The 25,547-nt window shown below is 40.5% G+C and overlaps 1 protein-coding gene across 3 annotated transcripts in view; it reads left to right on the forward strand.

The window, feature by feature from the left end:
• Positions 1–22,061, forward strand: part of TFCP2 (transcription factor CP2) — a 49,540-nt gene extending 27,479 nt beyond the window's left edge. For all 3 annotated transcript variants that reach the window (XM_042453275.1, XM_042453274.1, XM_042453277.1), the window contains 11 exons: positions 1,023–1,129; positions 2,560–2,712; positions 5,683–5,793; positions 7,166–7,254; positions 8,204–8,252; positions 8,763–8,856; positions 9,932–10,022; positions 14,190–14,293; positions 16,046–16,188; positions 18,684–18,735; positions 18,972–22,061. In XM_042453275.1, coding sequence (XP_042309209.1) covers positions 1,023–1,129; positions 2,560–2,712; positions 5,683–5,793; positions 7,166–7,254; positions 8,204–8,252; positions 8,763–8,856; positions 9,932–10,022; positions 14,190–14,293; positions 16,046–16,188; positions 18,684–18,735; positions 18,972–19,009 — 1,031 coding nt within the window. In that variant the 3' untranslated portion in view covers positions 19,010–22,061. The remainder of the gene's footprint in view (positions 1–1,022; positions 1,130–2,559; positions 2,713–5,682; positions 5,794–7,165; positions 7,255–8,203; positions 8,253–8,762; positions 8,857–9,931; positions 10,023–14,189; positions 14,294–16,045; positions 16,189–18,683; positions 18,736–18,971) is intronic.
• Positions 22,062–25,547: the final 3,486 nt, after the last annotated feature.

A 25,547-nucleotide genomic window follows, 5' to 3' on the forward strand; every position in this document is an offset into this window, starting at 1 on the left:
GGGTGACCTTGGACAAGTCATATTCTCTCACCCGCAGAGGAAGGCAAAGACAAATCTCCTCTAAACAAATTTTGCCAAGAACCCCATGACAAGTTTACTTTAGGTTTGCCATAAGTCCAAAACAACTTAAAAACATGCTGCAACAACAACAACAATGACAAGCATGGAATAATGTATAACAATATACTAATACTGGCAAGACTTAACTACTATGCTGAAAGGAAGTAATATTATGATTTTATTCTAAATTATTCTTTGTTCTGCATTTTGAATGAATATATGTATACACATGTGTAGCTGGCGGTTGTAAATCCATGCTTACAATTGAAGTGTTTGGGACGTATAGTTTTAATCCTCCGTATTCATTTTTCCCCATATCAAAGTTATTAAATGATTAATTTATAGAGGTCAGAGAACTACACCTTTAGGTGCATAATTGTGCATATTTTCATGCAAAGAAGAAACAGTCAAATTAATCTGGAAGCAAATTAATCTGGAAGCAGTTTACACAAGGTCAGATAATCAAACTAGACAAGATGTCATTCCTGCAAGTAGCAGTTCCATAAACGGCTCTCAAAATCCAATAAATAAATAAATATAAAATAAAATCAGAGGTGTGAATGGGTTAACACTTTGTCTCTCACAGCAGTTTTAATACACTGTGGTGGCAAAGAGTTGAAGCTTGCTATGCCTGCATTTACTTTTTATGAACCATTCACGGTATTGCTAATTGTTTCATTAGTGTTGTGTCTGGTACCTTAATTACTTCATTTACAGTATGTGCTGCCCTCTGTCATGGAAACTTGGAAGACATGGGGTTGGTTTCAAGCCTATATTTACAGGTGGATCCCTTTCTAGATCTCAAACAGCCCCAAACCTCTTTAGCTTCAGCAAGTGAGTCTTCAGCCTATATTGTAAAATTTTTGCTCCTCTAGACTTAGTTGCTGCATCAATCCCCAAGCAGACTTAACCACACATTTCCTACTTTGTTCTAAAGGGTGTGCTGTTTCTGTCTTCTGCAGATATTCCAATGTCGGTGGGGATAATAGATCCCAGGGCAAACCCAACACAGCTAAACACTGTAGAGTTTCTTTGGGATCCTTCAAAGAGGACTTCTGTATTTATACAGGTAAAACAAGAATATAAAGGAAGTGCTTCTCAACTTTCCTCTCTGTGCTAGGCCCAGTAGCAGAGATGTGAAATGTTTTCCAGCTTGGCAACCAAATCTTAGTTTTGCAAAAGTCTTGAGGAACACATTATAACAGTGGGTCAAGCTAAGGGACCAGATGCAGTACAGTGGTACCCCGGGATACGAAAGCACCGCGTTATGAAATTTCCGGGATACGAAAAAATTCTATAGGAAAAAACTGTTCCGGGTTACGGTTTTTTTTTTTTTCCGGCTTACGAAAAAATTTTTTGGTGCTTTTCGGCGCTTTTTCGCACCAAATCGCGGCTTCCAGCGCTAGCGCCTATGGCTTTTTCGGCTTGCGAAAGATTTCGGGTTACGAAGGGCGCCGCGGAACGGATTATTTTCGTAACCCGGGGTACCACTGTACTTACAAATCTGGACCTTTTCCCCACCAAGTGTGGAATGTTGTAAAATCTTTTTGATAATTTTAAAGATAAATCTATACATTATCTTCCCATAAAAATAGTGTGTTCTGAGACTGTGCATGTATTATATCAGCAACTGGTAGCAAACACTGAACAGTAAGCTTGACCAGTTGTCACCTTAAAGCAGTGGCGTTTGGAATCTGAGAGGTGCTAACTAAGAACAATGTTATTGGAGCAGCTGTGATCTCTTCCCTGCTTTCTTCTCCTGTACCTTAATTGACACACTTGAAATCCAGGTGCCATATAATATTCCAACTCTGCAGACCAGAGTGCTGAAGGACCACTCATTTATTTTTAATTTGGATATTTCTTTAAAATTTGCTTAATTCTCTGTGTAGCCTTCCTGTGTGCTCCCACTCCCTTCAATAGGTCAGAAAAAGATTTCATTTTCACCAGTCCTCAAATCAGAAACATGCTGGATGTGCTTTGCAGCATATACCTCTTGCTGAGAGATTACCAGGAGTTAACGCAGACTTTGGACAAAATTTGAAAAACAAGTGGCACCTTAGGTTTTCTCTGCATTCTGATGTTTCACAACCTGTAATCCATCTTACTGGTTTTTAATAATTATTGCTAATAAGAATTGGGACAGCGCTTACCATGTTTACTTTTATGTGTGTGTAGGTACATAGTACTTATTCCTCTTTAGATCTCAGGTACTGTACATTGAAATATAATAGAATGAGAAAATAAAAACATTGTGTCATTTTTCTAGTTGTGATACTAATATTGTTCCTATAACATGAGAGAAAAACTACTCTGAGTCTTATGCCAACAGTAGGGTATAATCTTTACATGTTTATGATCTCTGTTTGCTGCAGCAAATAGTCCTAAGCCCATCTGATATCTGTTCTTAAACCTTGTTGAGAAAAATGTTACTCTGTTACACACCTTCATTTTATGAGCAACAAGCCTTTCCCTTGCGTTTTGGCTATCTCTTTGCAGGTACACTGCATTAGTACAGAATTCACTATGAGGAAACATGGAGGAGAGAAGGGTGTGCCATTCAGAGTTCAGATTGACACATTTAAAGAGAATGAGAATGGAGAATACACAGAGCACCTGCATTCTGCCAGCTGCCAGATCAAAGTCTTCAAGGTATATCTGTGCTTCAGCAGACCTGATGCATTTAAGATAGTTGGAAAAGCAAATCAACTGTTTCCTGAAACATTTCAATAACCGTGATGTCTCAGAACTTTAATGTTGAAAATGTAGTAGCACTTAAGCTCATTGCATATGAAAATAACCTTGTCTCTGCCTTTTCAGTTCTGTCTAGACCAGTGGTTCTCAACCTGTGGGTCACGACTCCTTTGGGAGTCAAACGGCCCTTTCACAGGGGTTGCCAAAGACCATAGGAAAACACATATTTGCGATGGTCTTAGGAAACGAGACAAAAATTATTTTCTGGTTGGGAGTCACCACAACATGAGGAACTGTATTAAAGGGTTGTGGCATTAGGAAGATTGAGAACCACTGGTCTAGACCCTTAAGGATAGTATTAAGATTTAGCTGCTAGTGATAAACATTGGCTGTATGTTGTATTTATTCTAAGCATGGCAAAAAAAGCATTTTGGGGAACTGGAGTACACTGTCATGCCTAAAATGTAATTTATATATGCAGAATGTCAGGGATAATTGCAAACCTTAAAGTCATTTTTTGCATTGTTGTTCCATAAAATATGTGAACATTGACTTTCTAGATTAGTGCTTCTCAGGGGGGGGGACAATGTCCCCCTCTAATATGTCAGGCACCAGTACCTATATTTGTGCCCATTGGCAGCAACTGTTTCTTTCCTGGAAACATTCCGTGGACCAGCAGCCAATGGCTCTTAGACTGGCACCAGTCCAAGGACCACCACCTTCAGTAGCACTGCACTAGCTATTTTTGGAGCCAACACTGCTCAGTTTGGGATATATGCTTGGGAAATTGCATAAATATTTTAAATATTTTGAGCCAAGCTCACTAGGTGAGCAAATCTCTAGAAAAAATTTACTCCAGAAGAAGCTAAAAGTCACTGCAAAGGCAGGAGAACATTTGCCATCACCTATCTGTATCTTCTCTCTCACAATGTCCAGTTATCTTACATTCCAAGATCCTTGTGGCCGTATTGTCATGTAATAATGAACCTGAATGACTAAGGTCCTGGGTTATCATTCATGAATAGCATGATCATGTACAACTGCCATCAAAGGAATCCAAGTGGGAGCAGCTGAAGAAACCCAGAACTCATTAGGAGGCAGAAGCTTAGTGATACATTTGAACTAGGACTCCTGGTTTATCACTTCCCTAAAAAGCCAGAATCTGAAGCCCAGGTTTATACTTGGTTTCTGGTTCCTGGCTTGTTCGAAAGTGAACAGGCTATGTTTGGATGCAGTGCTAAACCTTTTCTTGTTGGTGAGATCCTGGTTTGTTTAATCACTGGTGTTAATGAAAAAAAGCCAATCAGGGATGACTTGGGGGGGGGTTATGTACCTATACAGCAGTTCTGACCTATTCTTTGCAAAATTGGCCAGCACATGTGTGCAATTAAGATAAAGCTTGTATACAATGTGGGATTATTCCTTTCAAGAGAACATGACATTTTTTTTAATGAAAAATGGTAAGTTGGGCTGATGTGATGGCTTGAGTCCAATTCAGAATATAATATCTGGGGACCATGGTAGATATGACAGTAGTGGATATGATGGGTAGATATGATGTGTTCTCTAAATATAGATCTGAGTGATTCATACCCATGTTGCAGTTGAGGGGGTTGAGTTTTAGAGCAAACTTTATAGGCAGGTGAGGGAATGTGAACCCCAAACCCCATCACTTACCATTTTGCACCTTCTGATTCTCGACCCACTATCAAGACATCTCTCCTATTTAAGCTCAGTTCTGATGTTGACACTCATCTGGGAAGAATATTATCTGAAGAAAGCCTGTCCTTCTACACATTCAAACCTGACTTCTTTGTGTATCCGGGCAGATCAGGGTTTAAACAAATTGTCTGCTGTAGTTCATCATTCTAGTTTATCTTTGTGACTCCCTGAACAGTATTAATGCCCGTTTGGATATTGAGAATGTAGGCTTATGTGCATACCCCCTGTCCAAGGTGAGCAGGTTTGCTTATAGGTATTGGGACAGATTCCAAAGCACTTGCCTAGATAAAAATCTAAAGGGTTTCAGCATGAGACTGCAGCGGGCAAGAGGGGCAGTGGAACAGGTTTTTCATGTTTTAATTAATTTCCAGAATGACCTTTGAAAAACCCTATAAGGAAGGTAGGTGCCACTCCCAGTTCACTTGTCCCCTAAGGGGTCTCTGACCAGTCTGATGCCCTAACCAAGATCCTCGGAAATGCTTCCCTTCCTCCCTTTAATATAAGAAAGAATGCAGAATTCATTCTTCTGCCTCCCCTGGTACCCTTCTGTTACCTGTGTCTGAGTCAGTTCAGGCACACAACAACAACAAAATCTGCCAAGGACTTTTTTAAAACTTCCTAAACTCTAAAAGAAAAGCAAAAGCAAAACACCAGCCTCTAACAAAATTAATTCTGCTTTAAATCTCAAATGAAGACATGTCTAATGACCTAAGGAAACCCTTTAGAGGCCTTGCAAAAGAGAGTGGCCTTGAATAGTCTCTGAAAGACTCATCAGGAGTCAGCCTGATAGGCTGCTTTAGAGAAGAGGTTGAACAGCTGGGGTGACCCCATGAAAAAGGAAACTTTCCAATCTGAAGTCCTAGAATCCTTATAGGAGGAAATGCTTGTGTGTCCATGTACATGTGTGTTCTACCCTAATATTATCAGCTCACTGGCTACTACTTGAAAAGTAGTGCCTTGAATGAGCCTGGGACATCAATTTTTTTGTCATTATTTCCTCATGTCCTTTAAATACAGCAGTTGGAAGCAAGCTTGAGACTGATCCATAACCTCAGGGTTTTTACAGCTCCCTCCTTATTTTTGCCAGTTTTCATTGTATTCTTAGTATTCATAGTATGCTACCCTTATCAACTGAGGCATAATTTCTGTGGAGTTTTGACTTCCTGTATTCCATGCATTAATTTAACTGAAGTGTATGGTTTCCAGCCCAAAGGAGCTGATAGGAAACAAAAGACAGACAGAGAGAAGATGGAGAAGCGAACTCCTCATGAGAAGGAAAAGTATCAGCCTTCCTATGAGACTACAATTCTTACAGAGGTAAGGCATATATGTATCACGGTATCCAGGATGTTTTGTTTGAACAAAATACTTTTTAAAAGAGGTTGAGGGGGGAGGAGATCGTGACTGCAAGTAATGTGCTAGCTAATGTTTCCCTAGCAACCAGGATTATAACATTTTCACCAAGATGCTGCTCCTGTTTAAAAAAATGAATTAGAATTGCCTGGCCACTGTGAAGGGCACCTCTGTTGTTTACAGCCAGTATTGTTCAGCAAGTAGAATCTCAAGACTTGGACCTAGGGCCAAATGATAAAAGAGTATCATTTTTGTACGTGGAAATAGCTACCATTGCTAATTCTATACACTCAACTCTTGTATAACAGTAGTACTGTGCACATGTTAAACTCTCCCTCAAAAATCCACTTGCTCATGAAGGTTTGCTTGTGCTCAGTGTCCTGTTTCAACAGTGTTTCTGGCATCTGTGCATGCAGCATTTGCTTTCCATTGCAATAGTCTGCCAGGCCATCACTCCCTGATGTGAAAATGTCACACTCCTAAATGCCAGCATTCCAAAACGTGAGAAATGGGTTTGAGCCCCACACTGATAAGCTTTTAATCAGGCTGGACTCACTATCCAGTTAGAATCTATATGCCACTCATGCTGCCGCGATGAATTGAAAAGGATGGGAAAAATTCATCCTTTCATCATTCTTCAACTATCCTATCTGACATGTGACTCTAGCACAAAAGTTGATGCTTCCAAATGTCATAGCCTTGGGTGTACCATCTTGATAAAAACAAAAGAACCATTCAGTTGGGTTACTCTTCCTGAAATCTCCCCGAGTTGAGAGTGATTGAAGTTGAGGAGAGGGCTTTGATGTTAGACTAATTTTCAGAAACAACCTTGTTTCCTGTAGCATGCAAGAAATTACAGCTTTGGCCCGTGCTTATATGCATTCTGTGGCCCAGCCTAGAATAAGCAATAATGCTTTAAAGAAATATGTGTAATTTTGGTCAGACAAAATTAGATGTGTTCTTTTCTGTTTATTATGATATAGAGCAGAAAAAGTAGAAGTGAAAATATACTGAGATCTAAGTTTATTTGATAGCTAGGAGCATGGAAGAGGAATGGAGCACCAATCTCTCCTACACAGACAGATCCATTCTCCTTCACTGTTGGAATATGTATTTCATTCTCATTCTAGCTCTAAACCATTTCCCTCCATGCATCTCCTATATGCTTTCAAATGATTCTCCACAAGCATAGAGGTTGGTGATCATCGAAACACGGAATATGCACTTCATATAGGAAATTCACAGAATCTGTTTCCTTCAGTGGAAGGATCCTTTTGCTTCAGAAGCACTGTGGTGTGTGTCCAAGTATTTCACAATTATTATTTTTTCCTTCCAGTGTTCTCCATGGCCCGAAATCACTTATGTCAATAACGTGCCATCCCCTGGCTTTAGCAGTTCGCACAGCAGTTTCTCTATCAGTGAAGGGTAAGTCTAGATAAAAAAGGTAAAGGTATTCCCCATTGACAGGGTTGTCAAGTCATATCTGACCAAGTTTAGTGGGAGTTTTTTCTTCTCACTATTGGCTAGTTTCCTCTCCCATGTTTTTGTCGGTGTATTTGCAGCTATAGTATCCTGTCACACAAAGTTGTAGAACAAATTGCTGACATTTTCTTGCACGGTTGGCCCTCTGTATCCATCGATTCTGCATCCACAGAGTCAACCATCAATGTCTTGAAAATATTTAAAAAATAAATACCAAAAAGCATGCCTTGCCATTTTGTTTAAGGGACAACATTTTACTATGCCATATATATAATGCAGACTTGAGCATCCATGAATTTTGGTAACCATGGGGAGGCCTGGAACCAAACCCCAGCAGAAACCAAGGCCACTGCACCTTTTAAAAGAGCTGGCTCTTATCTCCTACAAAGATGTGGACAGAGAGAAGAAATGCTGTTTTTTCCACCTCTGTGTGTACTCCCTCTGTGGATGCATGAGCAGAATTTAATTACCCCCTGTTTCCCACTCCTCCCCTTCCCTCCAGTACAAAACGACATTCTCTTTGCCTGGTGACCACAGGGTTGGAATTAATAACCTATAAGAACCCCTCCAACTCTGAAAATCAAAAATCAACAAGTCGTGATAAAGGATTAGAGCACTATTGCCCTTAACCTTTGTTAATACTAACTCGGCTTCTCTCTTAGTAGCAAGTCAGGAGGTAAGGTGTGTAATGACATAAGCTTTGATTGCTGTTAAGGCCAGTAGGAGAACTGATGTTCAAAGGAAGGGCTGAAGGGGGAATAGAGGGGTGAGCCTGTGCCATATCTGTACAAGCCCTGTGACAACATATGCAAGAGAATTCCTTCAAATTTCTTGACAAACATAGAGAAGCAGATCTTCACTGCTTCCTTCTCCTTTCTCTTTCTGATACTAGAAATGGGTCTCCAAATCATCAGCCTGAACCTCCTGCTCCAATTACAGATGTAAGTCCTATTTAGTATTTTATGTTTCATTCCCTTCCTTTACCATCCTTACTGTTGGATTGTCCCTGAACTAGTTTATCAAAGTGAACTTCTGACTGATGTGGTTTCAGAAGGTCACATGTGGTGATTCTTGTAACTGGCCTACCAGTACCTAAATCCACTTTAGAATAATAAAGTGGACTAACCATAATGTCACACAATCATGAGCAATCTTCAGAACTCTTCATCAAGCTAGATAGTAATTAGAGTGTGGGAAGAGAGAACATTTTAAACAAAACAGGAACCATAAAGCTTGCATTGGTCAAGTACTTTAAGACGAAGCAGAGGAAGAGGTTTCAGACCACTTTAACTCGACTCCTAAGCTTTATTGTTACACTTGGGAGGATGGAATGGGGAACCACACAGGAGCTGTTTTCCATTTTTGAAAATATAACACCCAGCATTTATCTGGACCTTATGTAGTCATCATTTCTCTTGTTACAGTAGCAACCCAATTTCTTTCTCATATAGAACCTCCTACCAACTTCTACACCTCAGGAAGCTCAGCAGTGGCTGCACCGGAATCGCTTCTCAACTTTCTCACGGCTTTTCACAAACTTCTCAGGTAGGAGCAAAAACCTCATCCTGCTCTGCTGGCCTTAGCAGCTTGATTCCTCAACATCCTTGTCACCCACTCTGGCAATGTCTTTCTGCCATCACCATCCTCCACTCCCTGAGCCTCCCAGAAAGCTTTTCAGGATCAACCATTTGAGTCTGGCAAAGCTCTATGCCCTGTGGTTCACCCCACCACAATGGCTTAGGAACAGCTTTCTGCAGTGAATCTGCTCCTCTTGTTGCATCTCAGATTTGCCACAATCTCTATAGAAGGACTTGAAAATCAGTGCTTAAATTATGGAGGAAAGGTAAAGAGCCCTTAGGGAAACCCACAATTTCTACCGTCTTAATTCTCACCTGTACAGCCAAATCATTCTTCCTCCCCCTCCCCCCAATACCCTCCTAAACACAGGTAAGGGGTCAGAATCTCTTTACTCCTCCATCTCAATTATTTGGGTGATGTATAAACAGCAGTAGGGAAACCTCCTAGGCTAGCTGTTTGTCTCCTTTTTTGCAGGGTTGGCATCTGGTGTCTCCAAATGTGAAATTCAGATATGTTGATCATTTTTACTAGACCCCAGGGGTAGGAACATGAGGCCTTTCATATAGCATTGGTCTGTAGTTCCCATCATTCATGACCATCGGCCATGCTAATGGGGGGCAGGGGCGGCTATTGGAAACTGGTGTGCCACCAGAATTTCAGAGGTTCCTTTCCTCTTCATGAGACACTATTTATGTACAGTGAGCCCGTGCCACATGCGGGCTCATTATAGGCCGCTTTCAGCTTATGCTGAAGCTGCCTGGGAAAGGGGAGAATGCACAACATGCATGAGCCCAATTATATCTAATAGGGCTTGCGAATGGTGTGTGCGCGACTGCGGGCCAAGCACAACCCCACTGGATATAATGGGGCTCAAGTATACACACATTTTGCTTTACACCGGGGGGGGGGGGGGGTCCAGAACGCATCCCCTGCATAAAGCAAGGGCCCACTGTAGAATTATTTTATGTGTGAAGCATGACAATTGTCCTATTGAAACAGGTCTTTGTTCTTTCCCTTATTTATCTTATTTTAAAAATCCTAGGGGCAGATTTACTGAAATTGACCAGAGAAGATGTCATACAGATCTGTGGCCCTGCAGATGGCATCAGACTCTTCAATGCATTGAAGGGGCGGTGTGTATTATTCAGACTAGGTTTAAATGGTGGATTGGGTTTTATGTGCCAGATGGTAAATGAAAATAAGATTCCTACTTCCCTAGTGTTATTCTGTTTCATATTTATTTTTTGGTACTTGAAAAATCGCTGACATATCTAAGGCTTTAGTGAAAAAGAAGAAAGAACCTTTTCCATAGTAGGAAATCCTGTAATAAGATGGGATGTATTGAGGGAGAACACTGATACTTGCATTCTAGAAATCTGAAACTCATATTTCAGATCATTGGATAGGGCTAGAAATTAGAAACATGTTTTCTTTCATTCTAGAAATTGGTTTGGTATGGGCAAATGAGAAGACCCTTTTAGTTTCTTCATTAAAGAGAGCTTGCTTCATAGTTTCTGTAACCATTCTTTGTGAAACTTAACCTGTAACTGTCTGTTTTTGATCCCACTAGAACCTTTGGATTTCATTAAGAGACTGCTTAAGCAAACTGAAATTTCTTGAATTGTTACCTAGTCCCCTAGTGAAAAAGTATGAATACTGACTGGTACCAGATGAACAAGAGTCAGGCTTCTAACAAGGGTCAGCAAGAGTCTGTGCTAATACAAAACCATACCAGTGAGTTAATGTACCAATTTTGATGGCTGAGATAGTGCTGTGAGGGTGGGGGTAAGTGCTGTGGGTCCTCCTGGCCCTTGCTAGAAGCCTGATTTATGCCATACAGACAAGGCTCAAAGAAGAAAAATGAGGGGTGGGGGCAGTGCTTTCCCCCCGGCCTTTCCCCTGACATTAACTGATTAAATATTTTCTACTGCCATTTGCCAAACTACAGAGATGGGGATGTTAAGGGAAAGCACAGAAAACAAAGGGAGGAATGGAAAATTACAAGGAATAGAAAAGGGGCAGTAAGGGTATGGAGAAGCAAGAGGAAGTAGAGCTCAGTGGTTGGAGAAAGATTAGGAAGTGCTCTAGGGAGAGTGAGTCACCCCAAAAATGGGAAAATGAACCCATGTTTAAAGCTTCACAGAGATCCTCAGTAGCAAACCAGTCTAGTGTTGTTACTTGATAATGTTGGCCATGAAACTCCTTCCTATCCCTTTGCCAAGTACACCATCATTTTCTTTAAACCCAGTCAGTACTTTTCTTTTCTGTCTGCTTGTTTCGTGGTGCTAACATGAAACAGTTATACATATGGGAGTTGGGAGGACTTGCAGGGTGAAACTCTAATAGTAAACTGGAAATCTGGAAAACACTGAGATGCTAGTAGTTTATATTTGTCATTCAGAAAAACATGTAAAGATTGCAAAATAAAGCGTCTTCAGCCAAGGAGGAGCACTTGGTCTTTGAGATTGCTTTTATAGAAGGAGCAGAGAACGTGTGGCCCACCAGATGCTCTTGCACACCAGGTCCCATCAACCTCAGCCACTAGTCCAAGTGCTGGGAGTTGTAATGATGATAATAATAATGTATCCTGCCTCTCCTACAGGATCGAGGTGGCTTACAGCAGTAGTAAAATACATACAATATAAAAATCTAATTGAGGAATGTCTAAAGGTCTGCAGAATTCCCACTATAGTTTTGCAAGCACTTACATAGATGGATGATTTTCCTGTGTTTTGGAAAGGGTTCAAAGTTCAGTTGGAAGATAACATATGTGCAAGACTTAGTTTATAGTACTGTGGGACCTTGATATTTAAGCCTCCGTGGACAGCAAGCCCCTGTTGTCCTCAATGGCGGTGCGTTCCTGTGGCCGTACTGCCATTTGTGACAGCCCCTGTTGTCACCAGTGGTGGCGCAGCCGTGTGCACATGCCGCCCTTAAGGACAACAGCACTTGAGCATCCATGGATTTTAGTATCCATGGGGGGGGGGCGTTCAGAACAGATCCCCTGCGGATGCAAAGGTCCCTCTGTATCTCTAGTTAATGTCTCTTGAGTTGCAGAACAGAGGCAGAAGGCTGCTGGGGACCTTGAGAAGCTGCTGTCAGTTGAAATAAATTACACTGGGCTAGATGAGCTAAGAATTTATGAACAAAACAGCTTTGCCCGTTCATTTATCTCATTCTCTATTCTCCACAAGTAAAATGGAAGTTTATAACCTACCCAGAAGTGCAAACAAAAGCTTGTTGAGCATTTTTGTTAACAATTAAAAGTAGGTGCTAGCTTCACAGTTTTAGAATTAACAGTGGTGATTCCATCATCAGGTGAAATATCAGGGCACATTATTCCCAGCAATGTACTATTTTAGAATGCAGGTTGAAGATTGCAAGCATTAAAAAAAAACCCAAACAAACCTAAAGCTTACAAATGCCTTTTCTTGTTTGTAGCATCGTAAATGATGCAAAATAAAACGTTACACTCTACACATTCAGCCATCTTGGTAATACAGTGGGCCCTTCCCTTACGCGGGGGATCCGTTCTGGACCCCCCGCGTAAGGCAAATTCCGCCTATGCTCAAGCCCCATTCATTTGAATGGGGCTCGTGCGTGGCAGCGTGGGAGCATGCGGGGCACCACGGGCGCACACCCCATTCATTTGAATGGGATGCGCCGCCCCTTGCACCCCATGCGCTCCCCGCGGCTTGAGCGCATATGCTCAAGTCTGCGTAAAGCACGCCTGTGTATAACGGGGGTACACTGTACTACATAAAATGCACTGAGAACGACCCATTTTAATAACAGCACCTAAAGCACAATTTAAAGCACACTCAAGAGCCATTTTCACATTTCTATTAACCCAGAGAAGTTCACAACTACAGTTGTGTCATTGAACCACCTTTGGTGTTCTAGGAATTCTCAGTTAGCTCCCCTTATGATCCATTTTCTCTACTGCATAACCACATCTTTGTGAACCCTTCTATCTATTAACTCTTTCTTTTTCTCTCCCCACGCTTGTTCACTACTGTGGATTAGCACCCTCGACCCTTATCCCCACTTTTTGTTTTGCCCTCTGCATTCTATGTTTTTCTCTTTTTGTCCTTGTATCTAATAGGGCATTACCTGCACAACCATATCATTCTCAACACCCCAGTTCAGCACTCCCATTCTTCTTTTGTCAGTCACCCTTCCACACCACTTCTTTCATCCGCTTCACAGAGTTTAGCCGCATCAGCACACATAGTGTGAAATGCAGGTGCTCTTTGCATGTGTGACTTACTATCTGAAATACATGTGGAGAAAATGGTGCACCTGTGATTCTGGAGAGATGAGGAACAATGCAACAGTAGTGATGAAAGCATTCCTTTAAAGCCCCCCCCCCAATTTCCCCACCTGGGTTTTTGATGGTCCTTTGGCCCACTGCTTATGTTTTTTGTAGTTGTGCTAGAGCCACTACACTGTATTGTACTGCACTTCCTGCACTGCTGGAGTAAAACTAGGAGGCCTGGTCCATGAAGGAAGGATCTTTGCATCCTCCCTGTGCTGTTGGGAATAGAGCTAGGAGGCCTGGCCCACATAGGAAGAATCTTTGCATCCTTCCTGCACTGCTGGAGTAAAGCTATGAGCCGTGGCCCATTTACAAATAATCTTTGCATGGCTACCCTGGAAACAGAACAGTTGTGCCATGGAGTGTGCTAGGCTTCTACTCAGAACTTCTCACATTATCACACCCCAGCAGTGCTGGAAGGGGCTGCACTGTAGAAGTATCCTTGCAAAGAGGCGGGAAAGGCCCATAAATAATTTTTTTTAAAAAGATTTTGAATTTCTTTAGGGAAGGGAAGCAAACCAATAAGACCTCAAGTGTTATATTTTGTATGCCTGATGGTAAGAGTGAGCCAAAAATTTTAGCTGAAGTGCTGGATGAAAGTTAAAATTATTCTTGATTTAGAAATGTAAGTTAATGTGTTTTGATGAGTTTGTTTACTCAATACCTCCAAACTGTTGAATATATAGTGAACTGCTAAATAGGTTGCTATCTATTTGATTTTAAAACTTCCTTTACACCAGTTATGTTGTTCCAAGGTAGGGGAGGGGGACAATAGAATTGAATGGAAAACATCTGGTTATTTATGTCTAGCCTTGTGGTTGGGAGTATTCAAATGCATAGTCCTTCCTACAGCTCTTTAAAGAGAAACAGTCCTAGGAAGGATTTTGCCATGTTCTTCTCTGAAAGTACAAATTGGCTAAGCTCAGTTGTGAAGTATGTTCCTTGCTAACTCTGGAATCCTGACATCTTCCTTCCTTCACAGGATGGTACGGCCAAGGCTGACCATCTATGTTTGTCAAGAGTCACAGCAGTTGAGGGACCAGCAGAAGCATGAAGATGGGGATGCAGCAAATAGTACTTTCTTTGGTAAGGGCTTCAGGAAAGTAGAGTCTCTTCTCTTTCCCTCTCTCTCAATCCTTCACTGTTCCCCCCACTCTAATGGAACACTAGTCTCTTGTAATGGGACAATCTCTTCAAGGTAGCATAATACATTTGGCGCTTCATCATCCAGTTAGCTTAATGCAGGTATGGGGAACTTTTCAACCCACAGGTCAAAATCACTTTGAGAGAACATATTTATCTAGTTCAATTTATTTTATTTATATTTTTACCTTTAGAGTAAAAAATGAAATAGAGTTAAAATAATGTACAGCTGTTAGCTCCCTCCTGAATATCACATCCCTTCAAGTATTTAAATGCACAACTTATAGCAATCCTACAAGTACAGCACACCCAATTAAAAGACCTTTCTGTAACAGCCAGTTAACAGCTGAAAGCCTGTGTAAATAAAACGGCCTTTGCCTTGTGGCAGAAAAAGAACAGAGGGAACCAACCAAACCCCTCATGAGAGGGAGTTCCATATCCTGAAAGCAGTCAGTGAGAAAGCTATCTTTTATGTCCTTGCCAAATGAAGCTCTTGAAGACCATATTCCAATGTCAATGGTGGAGGAAATAGCATATTTTAAATGAGAGTTCTTCTTACCAATAATTAAGCCTGGCATGAAGGCATTTTAACTTTCTAGAATAGGGGGGGAAATGCAAGTGAGAGTTGAGATAGGATTCAGTCTCAGGAGACTGAGGTTCCCTAACTGTACCCTGGTGCAAAAAACATGAAATGGTTCTAAGAAATGCTGTAATGGCTCCTGAAACAACTGTTTAACTGATTCCAATAGATTTCAGTAAATAAAACCATTTTTAGGGTAACACTAACTGGTCTCGTGGCACATTATTTTTTTAAAAATCCCTTCAATGAAAGTACTTGTAAATCTACAGGATATAGGCATCATCCTAAATGAGGCATTCCACTTTTTCTCTCTCTTGCAAGAAAAAAATGTCTGTTCTGAGATAGTACTCACTGTGGAAAAATCCATGCATAATCTAAATACTTTTTTCTCTAGATCTGTTTTTAAAATTCATGTATAAATTAATGCAGGCTTAGATGCTGATTAAAACTCTTAGAAATACAATTATAAAATGTCTTTTTGAGTGACAACCTTTGATTAAGTAGTGTTCACTTGACAGTTTTTAAAGTTTGTGGAAATATCCATATCTTAGAGACTACAGAATCTACTAGTAGTTATAAGATGTATTCAAGGAAGCATTTAGTGGCTATACCATCTTGTGCATTTGTTTTTTATCTTTTTGAGCAGTGCTGCAAAGCTAAATCTGCTTCTGATTGCTTCAGAATCTCAGGTGAATGAGGTGTTTAGAACTGTCAATAAAAGGAGTATTACATTCCTCAGAGAGCTAGTGTGGTGTTGGACTGGGATTCTAAGAGGCAAGGTTCAAATACCCAATCAGCCATGGAAAGCCACTGTGTGACTTGGGGCATGTCATATCTTCTCTCAACCTTAGGGTTGACATAAGTCAGAAATGACTTGCAAGCACACAACAATGACAACAACAACAAGCATTCTTCTATATATATTGCAGTTTAAGATGAGGTGCTTTTAAGTCTTGCATTTTCAGCTCCAGGTTCCTCTCCAGGATTTACTGAGCTGCTTGTTGTATTTTTATTTTTTTTGCTCCCCTTCTACTCACACCCCCCCCCCCCCGCAGCCATATTGTTTATGGTCATTCTAGAGATCTGCACTTTGTTAACTATTTTTTTTCCTGCAGTATACCATGCCATCTACTTAGAGGAGTTGACTGCTGTGGAGTTGACAGAGAAAATTGCCCAACTCTTCAGCATTTCTGCTCAACAGATAAGTCAGATCTACAAACAAGGGCCTACAGGGATACATGTACTTATAAGTGATGAGGTAAGAGTGCCCTGATGGTCTGTAGAAAGGGTAAAAATACATTTGTGAGATCAAAGCTTAATTTGATCTCTTAAAACTAAAAAAAATGTACATCAGTATGATCTGACAGTTACTCACTGTGCTCGGTTCATACTTAAAAGATATCTATTAAAATCAATGGAACTTTGGTTAGATTAGCCTTTCCTAACCTGATGTGTTTTGGATTACAGCTATCATTAACACAAGATAGAATAGTCAACAGTCAAGAATTCTGGGTGTTGTAATCTATTGCTATGGAGGACACTAGGCTGGAGAAGGCTGTTTTAGACTAACTGAACCCACCCTCTCCCCAATTTCAGTGGGTCTGTTCTTAAGTATGACAAAGTCTCCATCCAGCCCATTGTTTCCAAATGAAAATTTATTCAGAAGGGTTTGCCATGAACACAGGATCTACCATGTTGAAGGTGTCTTATCGGAATCTTGCTTTTTCTTGGAAGCTTTTTTGGAGTACCTCAACAAGAATATCTTTAATAGTGGGCAAGCATTCCTGAAAGATGGCTTGCCTTCCTTTCCCTCTAAAAGTGCTGCGTAATCTTCTGCCTTGTAAAGTCAGTTCACCAGTTTCAAGTGTGGACCAGGCTTGTGTCCTGTGTAAGCAGAATATGTGTCACTAGACTGGGTAGACCAGATTCACTAGTATCTCCTTCAGATTGCAAGCATTTTGGGGTTCACCTCTCAGAATCAAATACAAAATTGGGACTTGGGGACAGAGAAATTTACCACCTGCCTTCTTTATGCCAGTGGTCATAAACCTTGGATCCTCCAGATGTTCTGGGCTTCAGTTCTGAGAAGCTCTCGTCATTGGCTGTGAATGAGGCACTAGGCGGACTTGGCTTCAAGGCAGACAGTTACAGTTCAGAGAGACTATGTGAGGATTAGAAAGTATAAAAAGCAGGAGAGCGTTTTCTGAGAGAAGGGAAACAGGATTGACAATTGAGTGTTGATAGTTGGAGGACTCAGTGGAGAGTGAATGTTTACTTGTTGCCTGAATTGATTGAAGGGCAAGATCTGAATATCATTGAATATCATTATATAGTTGGAACTCAGTACTGGAACTTATTAAAACATTCACTATTTTTCAGGATATAATAAACCACCTTAATGCTCCTATTTTATTAACTCTAACTCAGACTGTCTTTCTTCACTCTGATTCAAAGAATACCAAGCTAACACACAAACATGTCCACACTGAGGCCCAGTAACCCAGTCTAAGAAAGGAGGGAAATTGGGGAAGCAGAGTGAGTGGCAGGATTCTTTAGCGTTGGAAGTGGGAGAAGGGATCTGCCACATATATTTGGTGGTACAGTCTCTCTGAACCATGTCTGCCTACCACCTCCCTCACACTGACCATTCTGACTAGGACTTCTAGGGGCTGAATTCAAAACACATAAAAGACCTGAATGCTTGAAGACCTCTACTTTAAACCACAAACAGGGCATTTCTGTATACCTCTACAGATCTATCTTCTGTAACCTAATGTAGTTTTTTGAAGTTAGATTCTAAATAGTCCCTGAAGAAATACTTAAAAGCATACAGAGGCTGAAACACATTGAGGATTTTTTTAATCAGTAAAAGAAAAATATTGGAGCATCTTGATATGTATCTCCAGTTTCTCCTGTGGATTTTATTGTCTCCCCCCCCCTTTCCAGTTTTTGCTTCCTTCACCTTTTTTCCTAAATCATGTCTGAATTTATCCAGCTCAATAGGTTCAACAGTTGTATGTTGGCCTACTGAAATGCCACAGTAACATACTTGAACCGGGGGGTGGGGTTGGGGACTTGAAAGTCTTCCTGGAGCCCTGAACACTCTGAACATTCAGGAACCAGGAATCAGTAACTGTGGTCATTCCCCAAATTTGGATTATCTTTGAGGGTGGTAGAGTCTCTGTCAGGAGTGGTTTTTAAATGGAACTTGGATGAACATCTGAGAGGGGTGCCTTTGTAGTCAATTACTGTAGTGGCAGAAGGTTGGTCTCGCTGATTTGTTGGGTAAAGTCCATCTCCTCAGTTCTGTAATTCTAGATACAACTGAACTGATTTTGAAGGAGTCTTGGTTTGAAGGAAAACAAAGCCCCAAGTATATTAGCAATTTGTATCCAGATCATCTTTGTAGGGAACTCAAAGAAAATTTGCTAGAGTGATTGGGTAAACTGTCCATAAATAGAAGCAAATGAAATGAAACGAAATATGGTGGCTGTTGCTTTGGAAGTTAGGCGCCAGTCCTATAGAAAGTTTTTAAAAGCCTCTTTCCTGTCATTTGTCATTATAGCTGATTATTTCAATAGTAGCAGCTTATGTGTTGTAAGGATATGAGGTCTTTGTACTTTACTCAAAGCAAATGTTTTACTATGAAAGTAAGGAGGATGTTATATCTTATATCTAAAAACATTGCAATTCTCCTTTGTAAATGAACAGTGCCAGATCTCAACAGCTTCTGTTTTTCATTCCTGCTTTTAGATGATACAGAACTTTCAAGATGAATCATGTTTTGTCTTGGATACAATGAAAGGTACCCATTTACTCAATACACAGTACTGTATGTTTTTCAGTCCCCATATCTGCTTTTCCTTTTCTTCTGGAAAATACAGATCTTGACCCCCACCTGTACCCCCTGCAGTGTATCATAACCAGTACAATGTAACCTATACAATGCTTAGTCTTCCATCTGTTTCATTGGGGCATGGGTGAAATACAGCAGGGATGTATATATAGCCCGAGCCTGATGGTGCTGTGTTTTCTTTGCAGCTGAAACCAATGATAGTTACCACATCATCTTAAAATAGTTGGAGAATTGAACAGAACTTCTCTCGCATACACACCTTCGTTGCCTATTTTGGCATTTGGACACCAACAGAGACCCACACAAGCAAATGAAACTCATCTTGCAACCACAGCATGTTGCCTCCTGTTAGGTGAAAATCCTCTACTATACCACTGCTGGCATGCAGTAGACATCAGTCATAAAACACGCGGCTGCTGTTGCTTCTTGTTCGTATTTCAGTGATACTAGTTACACACAGTGGCCTGTTGAAATTGCCACACTGACCAGGAAAGAAACTTTGCAATTATGCACAATGATAAGGAGTGGCCAGGGGATGGGGGAAGATAATAAAGAGGCTGCCTGCCAAAAGCAACTGGAACAATTTGATAGATGGCAACTTACGTTGTGGTGATGGATCTCTGGACAGTCTTGGAACTGAGTGTCCATTCTGGGAAGCCACTTGATGGCCTGTCTCAGTTTTTCAAGCTTTTTTGATGTGTACCTGGCTATGATAGAGCCATGGGGATTTCCAGGTTTGGGGTTTTGTTTTGTTTTTAACCAACATGAAGTAGAGACTTTGTTCCTACTTTGACTTTTTCATACCTTGTTTTAGGTGACAGTGTATGTGCGTATGCATGTATGAGCACTCTGTGGCTGTCTTTGTTTGCCAGTGTGCTAGGAAGAATTTGTGGGATTACTGCATTGCAATTGAAGAGGCTTCAATTGTGAAAGAAGAAATGATGAAGTGGATGTTCTAGTGATCCTCTATTAGAGAACACTGCTTTCTAAGATGGAGGAGGGGAAGGGATATGTTAAAATTTTCTGTGGCTGGTTTAATTTCGGATATGTAAAATTGATATACGTTTTGAAATCAAATCCTGCTGGAAGCCATAGTAGTGTTGTCCAAGAAAGGGTTCATATAGCAGTAGCATACACTGCTTATAGAAAAATGATGAAATAATAATAAAGAGACCACATATTTGTTTCCAGGACACCAAACAGTCTCTAGGGTAAAGGCATCTGAATCAGATGCTAACATTGAATTTCCCGAGCCCTGGAAAGAAAGGTGGGGGGAACACTAGCAGCTTCAGTGGTAATTCCCTAAAATCATAGATGCACAATATACTTGAGGGATGATGGCACCTCCATCCTGGTCTTTCTAATACTCCCTCGCGAAATGACAAATCTCTACAAGCTGCACTTCATGTGTCACAGTGATATTATGTAATGCATTGTCAAATCATAATAGTTACTGCAGTAGCCATGGGGCTGGACACTGATGTAAGATGTGCTTAATATATGCCAGAAAGTTGGGAGAAGTAACCAGCTTTAATTTTCTTCAATGAAACCTAGTTAAATATGTTTCCAGGTGCACCAGAGACGTTTTACCATTTTTGCATGATGCTTTTTACAAAAAGGTGAAGAACTTTTATTTAAATAATACTGGATTTAGTGTGTTGCTTCAAAGGAGGCAGTGAATTGGGTCAGATTAAATTGAAGTGAAATTAAGTTAAAAAGAAGAAATCTTGATTGATAGTTGTGTTCTGCTGCTTTCAAGCAGAAGCTAAACGTGTTAATTTTCATCATTATATGTACAAATATAATTAAGGCGAGCTTCATTTTCAGACAGACTTTAGAGAGTTAAATTACCTTTGGGGCTGCCAACTTATAACTGTAGCACAGCCCATCTAGAAAGACACTGGATTTTGTTTAGTTCAAGGAATATCAGTAAAGCAATCAGCAGTTTGTATACACAAACAAAATGAGTGTATCAGAGAATCAGTAATAACCCAGAGAACCCTGGAAGCCATGTTTTATCCAGATAATGACTAGCGTGTACATGGGTATGAACTATGGAATCTGTGCTAACAGTTGACTGACAAAGATCCCCACCCCAGTGAGCCATAAAACTGAGCAAGCCTCTTTCCTGTAATAATCGAAGATGGTGCATGGCAAATGACAGAGCTTGTGTCACTGCTGATGTTTTTGAGGTATAAGTTCAGGCACTGAACCTATACCACATGATCTTGTTCAATTAAAACATGGCTAATCTAACCATGTGTCCATTCACTTGTTCCTTCCTTCTTTCCTTTCCTTCCCTCTTGCTGCATACAGCTTTAAAAGAAAGTAACCTTGTTCTTTAAAGCACAGTTTCCAGTGAATTAAAGTGTTCCTTCCAAGCCAAAATATGAAACTAGGATCAGGCTTAAGATGTTGACTTTTGAGATGGCCACTGCTGTCCTCTCTAGCTGGATGGTCCACAGTATGTAATTCTTCATGCACAAGTGACAGCATAATTTTTACACTTCTCTCCCCTTCCACCCACCCTGTGCTTCAGAACCATTTTGAATTTGTGTGTGATGCTTGTTGGGCACAATGAGGATAGCTTACAAAGGTTGCCATTCTCCCTGCACTGTAATGGTTTGTCATGTATATTTTTTGTTTTGTTTTGTTTTTCCTAAACCATAGAATGAAATGATGAACTCTAAAATGACTGAGTCTTTTGTTGTGTGGACTCTTGTAAAATTGAACATAAGACTTGCTGACCATTACAAAACATGCTGCAGTGCTTAGTGGTGCCATGGAAGATGTGAATCGGGATTTCATTGTGGGGTCTTTTTTATGGGAGAAGAAAAAGTGAAACTATGCATACAGAGATGCCATATTTTGGTATTTTGGGTCAGTGGTCTTTTCTATGTGTACAGTATTTACACTGTGTGTGTTAGGACTGAAAAACTACACTTTGATCCTTTTCTCAAGTCATGTGTGACAAGACAGGGTACATGTGTCATGCTTTCATAAACTTTGTTTCATTCTTGTTTTCGTATTGAGATGTATAATACCTTCATCTACTATGTACATCTACTTACAGTTATATCACTATAAATGCGTGGAGTTGTTCAACAGACAACTTGAAAGCACATACACACCCATCATATTTTGAGATGGAGTTATTCAATACAAGAGGTAGATGTACTAAAAAAAAAAATAATTTCTGGGTTTGGTTGTTCTACTAGCACTAATAATTTGCTCTTTGTTTACTTTTTTTATTGCATAAAATAAGTTGGCTTCCATTTTTGTTTGTTAGTCACTACTTTGCCTTAGCAGCTTTAGTAAATAAATGATTCATTTGATTTTCTTAGTAATTTAAACAATTTTAATGGAGGAGAAATTCTTTTCAAATGTTGATGAAGTTTTGCTGATACAACAGAAGGTTTCCTGGAACTTGTATTAAGTGATGTATGAAATATTGCCATGGTAAGTACAAAGCAGTTGCTAAATCAAAAATTCCTCCAGAATGGATTTTCCAAAACGAACTAAGCCAGTAGAAAAAGAAAGCTGCATAGTTGCTGTATCTTTATTGTGAATGTTAAGTTGGACTCAGATTTTTTGTACAGTCTGACTTACATAGCTGGCAAACACCTCTACATTAAACCATGAACCTACACTGGTACATATTTTGTTATGCTCTACTTCAGGGCTATAGTTGAAGGTAAGAGGGCCTCCCCCACCCCAGGAATATTCAGGGGGCACCTCCTTGAATCTTTCAGTTTCATTCAAAATATCAACAATATTTTGTTCTTATAAAGATACAAAAAGAAACCATGTAGGAAGTGTTATGCTCAATAAATAAGCTTTCCTTCAAATGTTTGGGTCACTGAGTATGGACAAACGAGTGGGTGGCAACAAGAACTTGGCACTCGTAAATTTTAGTAAATTAATTTTATAGATTAAATTAAAATGCATTGGGATAACATTTATTTCTGACTTTCCTCACTGGAACAAGTGTATGTATGTGGCAAGGTGTGGGGTGGGAAGATGATGACGGTGAAACCTACCGGAGCAGAGGTGATAGGAGCAACCAAATAGTGTTAGGGGGGAAAGTAAAAGTAATGCAACCATATGTTAGGCCTAATACAAAACACTAGAATTTCGTGCTAGAAATTTGAATTCTCTTAAGTGTGCAATTAGATTAACTTTTGCATGTATTACAGCCTGTACAGACAGGCCAAAATAAAGTTGCTTCGAGTCGCTTTAGACTAGAGGAATGCTATTTAAATGATGCATGCGTCCTAAGAAACTGGAAGCCATGCTAAAGCTACGCTCCAGTCCTAAGGACTGGAGTGCAGCTTTGGCACAGCTTCTTTCCTCTTACGATGCATATGTCATTTAAACTGCATACCTCCAAAGAGACGCGAAGCAGCTTTATTTTGGCCTGTCTGTACGGGCCCTTAGATGCTTATTTTGTTGCAGAGTTTGGATTTCAGCTGTGCCAAAACTTGGAAAAGCTACTTTAGCTTGTATGTTGATGGATCTTAGAATGGTGGAGGAGGGAGTTCATTATCATCACTGTTGTTACTGTGATTTCTTCACTACAAAACCATGCATTGATCTAACTCTGAGTACTTTATAGACACCTCAACATTTTGTTGGTATGTTTACTTCATGATTAAACTGTTGTGGATCCTCATGATCACATAGCCCGAAAAACCCACAAGAAACCCATCAGTATTAATTGATTGCCGACAGAGACTTGTTCAGATGTGAAATTTGCAAGCTTTCTTCCTAGGCTGCCAGCAAACTATTTCAGACCCACGGTGGTTGGTAGGTGATAAAAGGGAAGGAGGGAACATTCTGAGAAAAGTAATGGCAGGAGTAGTGTCTAGCAAGAAGAAAGATTATGTGTGGACAGTTGCTAGAAGTTCACAGGGCTGTAATTTGTGCTGTTCGCCAAAGCAGGAAGGTTCATTGATAGGAGGCTGCAAATGATGCCAGCAGCGAGCAGGTGGATGAGTGAGTGTCCTGACACTGTCTCCCTAGTAGTGCCAGTTGAGTGGCTATTTGAATAGAAAGACTAGGAGTTCTGCCCTCACCATAATCAGTCTGAAGCTGAAGCAGCTAACTAACCAATAAATATCTGGCATGAATGTAGATGATTAAGGGTTGTATTCCTCTAGATGCTGTTGTAAGCAGTGGTTGATGGTACAGTTGCTAACGGTGTATGCTGGTTATAGTTGTAGCCTTTTCAGTTAAATTGCAATTAAGTTGTTAAAGATGTTCCTACCTCGTAATACACTCTTACTGTGGTCACCGGCATGTAGCACTATCCTTTGTTGGCTTCAGTCAAAAGAAAAAATGGGTCACATCAATAAAAATCAAGAAAGCTAGTGAACCCATAGTAGCAAGCATGGTGTAATGGTGTGAGTGTTGGAAAAACAGGTCTGGAGGCCAGGGTTTGAATCCCCATTTGGCCATGGAAACCTACTGGGTGACCTTGGGCAAATCACATTCGCTTAGCTTCAGAGGAAGACAAAGCCATACCCCCTCTGAACAGATCTTACCAAGAAAACCCCATAATACTGGTAGGTTTGTCTCAGGGTCGGCATAAATTGGGAACAACTTGAGGGCCCACAACAACAGTGAACTTATACAGCAGCGTCAGTGGCTGACTAATGCAATGGTTTAAACATTAACTTGAGCGTTAATTCCATGGATTGGACTGAATGGTGCTCAGTGTCTCTTCAAACTGGTCTTTAACTTGTGGTTAAAGGTTCTCAGTGTTACTGTCAAGCTGATTATCTTACTGCTCTGTGGCTTAAACTGGCTTAGGCATCATGGTTATAGCTTCTCTCATGTTGGCAAAATTAAGGTGAACCTTACTGATGATTCTTGTCTAGACACTTGACATTCAATTTCAGTCAATCCCTTCCTCCCTCCCTCAGTTTCTTAATTTATCAGATCACAGTCTTTGGGTGGAATCATTTTAGGAGAATATAGCATATAGGAAAACACCCTGCCCCCCCCCAAAAAAAACCTGACAATGCTGGCAGCAATTTATAGTGACTTGTATATGATTAAGGAATATCATCTCACTTTGTCTTAGATTTCCTTATTTAAGCCATTTATTTGCATAATGGAGTCTGCTTGGGATTTTGCTGCAGTAGATATATACAGCAGGATTGGGGAACTTGTCAGCCTTCATAATGTAGGACTGTAAATCCCATGAGCTTAGCCCAACATAGCCAATAGTTAAAAGATGATGGTGGGTGCAATCACAACATATGGGAAGATGTATTTCACTACTCCAATATATGTCATTAGTGTTTTTAATATAGGTTTTAACTTTTCTGGTTGTCCAGGTTAGCTCTTTTTTCTGTTTCCTTCCTTCTTTCCTTCCTTCCTTCCTTCCTTCCTTCCTTCCTTCCTAGATAGATAGATAGATAGATAATGGTTTGTAGCATACAAAATTAGAAATCAAGTGCTGTCCCACAGTCTGGCTCCAGCACAGTGGTCTTAGGCGGGTTACAGACCGCCATTTCGGACGTCCTCAGGATGTCAGAGTTTGAAAAAGGGGCGTCTCTTCTAGATGCCCCTATTCCTATTACGGACAGAGTCCGTAACAAATGGTGGCGGCCGTTCCACATGGCCACTGCCATTTTGACATAGCGGACACTGTGCATCTGCATGTTGCGCAGCGGAAGTGACGCCACGAGTGCATGACTAGCGCCTCACGGTGTCTCTTCCGGGCCACAAGAAGGAGCGCGATTTTCACGCTCCTT

Source organism: Sceloporus undulatus, chromosome 2 (assembly GCF_019175285.1).
Source record: "Sceloporus undulatus isolate JIND9_A2432 ecotype Alabama chromosome 2, SceUnd_v1.1, whole genome shotgun sequence".
Lineage (NCBI taxonomy): Eukaryota > Metazoa > Chordata > Lepidosauria > Squamata > Phrynosomatidae > Sceloporus > Sceloporus undulatus.